Consider the following 5406-nt stretch of genomic DNA (forward strand, 5'->3'; position numbering starts at 1 on the left):
ACATACATATCATGATGAGTATAGTGAGATTTAATTGGGCATTACGACAAAGTACATAGACCGCCATCCAACCTGCATCTATGCCTAAAAGTCCACCTTCGAGTTATCGTCCGAACCCCTCCAAGTATTAAGTTGCAAACAACAGACAATTGCATTAAGTATGGTGCGTAATGTAATCAACAACTACATCCTTAGACATAGCATCAATGTTTTATCCCTAGTGGCATACAGCACAACACAACCTTAGAACTTTCGTCATCCTTGTCCCAGTGTCAATGCGAGCATGAACCCACTATCGAGCATAAGTACTCCCTCTTGGAGTTAAAAGCATCTACTTGGCCAGAGCATCTACTAATAACGGAGAGCATGCAAGATCATAAACAACACATAAGCATAACTTTGATAATCAACATAACAAGTATTCTCTATTCATCGGATCCCAACAAACGCAACATATAGAATTACATATAGATGATCTTGATCATGATAGGCAGCTCACAAGATCCGACAATGATAGCACAATGGGGAGAAGACAACCATCTAGCTACGCTATGGACCCATAGTCCAGGGGTAGACTACTCACTCATCACTCCGGAGCGACCATGGCGGTGTAGAGTCCTCCGGGAGATGATTCCCCTCTCGGCAGGTGCCGGAGGCGATCTCCAGGATCCCCCGAGATGGGATCGGCGGCGACGGCGTCTCAGTAATGTTTTCCGTATCGTGGCTCTCGGGACGGGGGTTTCGGCACGGAGGCTATTTGTAGGCGGAAGGGCAAGTCAAGAGGCGGCACGAGGGGCCCACACCACAGGCCGGCGCGGCCGAGGGTGGGGCGCGCCGCCCTAGGGCTTTGGCCACCCTGTGGCCCCTCTTCGTCTCTCCTTCGGACTTCTGGAAGCTTCGTGAGAAAATAGGCCTCCGGGCTTTTATTTCGTCCAATTCGAGAATATTTCTTTACTAGGATTTCCGAAACCAAAAACAGTAAAACAGACAATCGGCACTTCGGCATCTTGTTAATAGGTTAGTTCCAGAAAATGCACGAATATGATATAAAGTGTGCATAAAACATGTAGATAACATCAATAATGTGGCATGGAACACAAGAAATTATCGATACGTTGGAGACGTATCAGCTGCCCCTCGACCTTCGAAGCGTTCCCGCGCCAAAGTCTCCGGCTCCGAAGCCGGAGCTAGCTGCGAGGCTTCCGCCAAGAAACCCAAAGTGACCAAGCCGCCTCCGCTCGACTCCAAGAAGGCAGAACGCGAGCGCCTCAAGATGCTTTCGACAGCAGGAAGGCCCTCGCGTCCCAACATTCCAGGCGCAACGTAAGTTTCCGAGTAATGCGCGTCGTTTATCTTGGTAAGCTGCGTCGTGGTAGCCCCCAAGCATGATGGCGGAAAAAAATATATGTGGAACTTACTCCGGCACTGACTGGACTTTCAGGAACAGAAGGCTCTTCATTACGAGCTGCACAAGAATATTGCGCTTCAGCGCCGTGTTACCATCAGCCAGGCGGAGAAGATCCAGCGTTTCCAAACGGAGAATGCGGATCTGAAGAAGAAACTGTCAGAAGCCCAAGGTTGGTTTCCGACACTCGCTTTCTTGTGGGTTATTTTCCGCATCTAAAACCTGTTGCTTTACTAACGCTAAGTAGGTGCATCCTCATCCCTCGCTACAGCTTCATCCGAGCTGGAAACTCTGCGTGCCTCGCAGAAGAATCTTGAGGCAAAACTCGCAGAGGCGGAGCAGAAGCTTGCTAAGAAGAACTCGGAGCTTACTCGCAAGGCGGGTGAGTTCGAGCTTAAAAGAAAAACTAAAAGCGACACCATCCAGAAGCAGCAGAAAGAGCTGGGTGGACTCCGGAAGTATATGGAGACAGCAGAGAGCTGCTGGGACCTGCTCAATTCCGACGTCATGGGTTGATACGTCTCCAACGTATCGATAATTTCTTGTGTTCCATGCCACATTATTGATGTTATCTACATGTTTTATGCACACTTTATATCATATTCGTGCATTTTCTCGGAACTAACCTATTAACAAGATGCCGAAGTGCCGCTGTCGTTTTCGCTGTTTTTGGTTTCCGTAAATCCTAGTAAAGAAATATTCTCGGAATTGGACGAAATAAAAGCCCGTGAGGCCTATTTTCTCACGAAGCTTCCAGAAGTCCGAAGGAGAGACGAAGAGGGGCCACGGGGTGGCTCAAACCCTAGGGCGGCGCGGCCCCACCCTCGGCCGCGCCGGCCTGTGGTTTGGGCCCCCGTGCCGCCTCTTGACTTGCCCTTCCGCCTACAAATAGCCTCCATGACGAAACCCCCGCACCGAGAGCCACGATACGGAAAACATTACCGAGACGCCGTCGCCGCCGATCCCATCTCGGGGATCCTCGGAGATCGCCTCCGGCACCCCGCCGGAGAGGGGAATCATCTCCCGGGAGGACTCTACACCGCCATGGTCGCCTCCGGAGTGATGAGTGAGTAGTCTACCCCCGGACTATGGGTCCATAGCAGTAGCTAGATGGTTGTCTTCTCCCCATTGTGCTATCATTGTCGGATCTTGTGAGCTGCCTATCATGATCAAGATCATCTATATGTAATTCTATATGTTGCGTTTGTTGGGATCCGATGAATAGAGAATACTTGTTATGTTGATTATCAAAGTTATGCTTATGTGTTGTTTATGATCTTGCATGCTCTCCGTTATTAGTAGATGCTCCGGCCAAGTAGATGCTTTTAACTCCAAGAGGGAGTACTTATGCTCGATAGTGGGTTCATGCCCGCATTGACACTCGGGACAAGGATGTGAAAGTTCTAAGGTTGTGTTGTGTCGTTGCCACTAGGGATAAAACATTGATGCTATGTCTAAGGATGTAGTTGTTGATTACATTACGCACCATACTTAATGCAATTGTCTCGTTGTTTGCAACTTAATACTGGAGGGGTTCGGACGATAACCTCGAAGGTGGACTTTTTAGGCATAGATGCAGTTGGATGGCGGTCTATGTACTTTGTCGTAATGCCCAATTAAATCTCACTATACTCATCATGATATGTATGTGCATTGTCATGCTCTCTTTATTTGTCAATTGCCCAACCGTAATTTGTTCACCCAACATGCTGTTCGTCTTATGGGAGAGACACCTCTAGTGAACTGTGGACCCCGGTCCAATTCTCTTTACTCGAAATACAATCTACTGCAATACTTGTTTCTACTGTTTTCTCGCAAACAATCATCTTCCACACAATACGGTTAATCCTTTGTTACAAGCAAGCCGGTGAGATTGACAACCTCACTCGTTTCGTTGGGGCAAAGTAGCTTGGTTGTGTTGTGCAGGTTCCACGTTGGCGCCGGAATCTCCGGTGTTGCGCCGCACTACATCCCGCCGCCATCAACCTTCAACGTGCTTCTTGGCTCCTCCCGGTTCGATAAACCTTGGTTTCTTTTCGAGGGAAAACTTGCTGCTGTGCGCATCATACCTTCCTCTTGGGGTTGCCCAACGAACGTGTGAAATACACGCCATCAAGCTCTTTTTCTCGGCGCCGTTGCCGGGGAGATCAAGACACGCTGCAAGGGGAGTCTCCACTTCTCAATCTCTTTACTTTGTTTTTGTCTTGCTTTATTTTATTTACTACTTTGTTTGCTGCACTAAATCAAAATACAAAAAAATTAGTTGCTAGTTCTACTTTATTTGCTATCTTGTTTGCTATATCGAAAACACAAAAAAATTAGTTTACCCGCATTCACTTTACTTAATTCATCATGTTTCCTTTTAATTTTACCACAAAGAACATACCGGTAGGACGTGGGTCTATAGTCGGGAGAAATAATATAGAAGAATTCTTCAACCATGTTAGTACCATTGAAAATTTTGAAGATAGACACTTGATAGATCTTGCGCCTACTTATGAAATTGCTGCTGCGCATTTAGTTCGCTTGTTGGAAACTAAATTTGTTAATCTTAATCCTATAATCCAACACATGTTTTTCACGCTTGGTGATATGGAAGAAGGGGAAAAGAAAGATTTTGTTTTAGAAACCCTTCTTAGAGAATTTGGTGGTCTAGCAAGAGAAGCTAGAAAGGTGTTTGCTAAATTCAATATGCTTGGTTCTCCTACTAATTTTGCTAGTCTCTTTGAAAAGATGGATATGGATAGAATAAGATACACTAATAATATTGATGATGGAGAGGAGATCAAAGCACCAATACCATGCAAGCTCCTAGCTATGAATGATGCACTAGAAAATAATTATGCTTGGCTTGTTCCGTAAAATTTGTTTGATGAGAGTAGCACACCTAAGACTAATGAAAAGGGAGATGCTAAAACTTATGTATCTAATATAATATGCCTAGTTGAGAAAACTCCACACCTCGCTGAGAATGCACCACCCTTCGATAATACTTGATACACACTTTCTGCGCCTAGCTGAAAGGCGTTAAAGAAAAGCGCTTATGGGAGACAACCCATGTTTTTACCTACAGTACTTTGTTTTTATTTTGTGTCTTGGAAGTTGTTTACTACTGTAGCAACCTCTCCTTATCTTAGTTTTGAGTTTTGTTGTGCCAAGTTAAGCCGTTGATAGAAAAGTAAGTACTAGATTTGGATTACTGCGCAGTTCCAGATTTCTTTGCTGTCACGAATCTGAGCCCACTGCCCTGCAGGAAGCTCAGAAAATTATGCCAATTTACGTGCATGATCCTCAGATATGTACGCAACTTTCATTCAATTTGAGCATTTTCATTTGAGCAAGTCTGGTGCCATTTTAAAATTCGTCAATACGAACTGTTCTGTTTTGACAGATTCTGCCTTTTATTTCGCATTGCCTCTTTCGCTATGTTGGATGAATTTCTTTGATCCACTAATGTCCAGTAGCATTATGCAATGTCCAGAAGTGTTAAGAATGAGTGTGTCACCTCTGAATATGTCAATTTATATTGTGCACTAACCCTCTAATGAGTTGTTTCGAGTTTGGTGTGGAGGAAGTTTTCAAGGATCAAGAGAGGAGTATGATGCAACATGATCAAGGAGAGTGAAAGCTCTAAGCTTGGGGATGCACCCGGTGGTTCACCCCTGCATATATCAAGAAGACTCAAGCGTCTAAGCTTGGGGATGCCCAAGGCATCCCCTTCTTCATCAACAAATTATCAGGTTCCTCCCCTGAAACTACATTTTTATTCGGCCACATCTTATGTGCTTTTTCTTGGAGCGTCGGTTTGTTTTTGTTTTTGTTTTGTTTGAATAAAATGGATCCTAGCATTCACTTTATGGGAGAGATACACACTCCGCTGTAGCATATGGACAAATATGTCCTTGGTTTCTACTCATAGTATTCATGGCGAAGTTTCTCCTTCGTTAAATTGTTATATGGTTGGAATTGGAAAATGATACATGTAGTAATTGCTATAAATG

At 45.0% G+C, this 5406-nt stretch overlaps 1 protein-coding gene across 1 annotated transcript in view; it reads left to right on the forward strand.

Moving 5' to 3' along the window:
• The window catches only part of LOC124656174, a 62017-nt gene extending 60096 nt beyond the window's left edge, over positions 1-1921 (forward strand). Inside the window, exons 4-5 of the mRNA XM_047194966.1 lie at positions 1442-1577; positions 1677-1921. Of these exons, the coding sequence (XP_047050922.1) occupies positions 1442-1577; positions 1677-1921 (381 nt within the window). The remainder of the gene's footprint in view (positions 1-1441; positions 1578-1676) is intronic.
• The last annotated feature ends 3485 nt before the right edge of the window (positions 1922-5406 follow it).

Source organism: Lolium rigidum, chromosome 5 (genome assembly GCF_022539505.1).
Source record: "Lolium rigidum isolate FL_2022 chromosome 5, APGP_CSIRO_Lrig_0.1, whole genome shotgun sequence".
NCBI lineage: Eukaryota > Viridiplantae > Streptophyta > Magnoliopsida > Poales > Poaceae > Lolium > Lolium rigidum.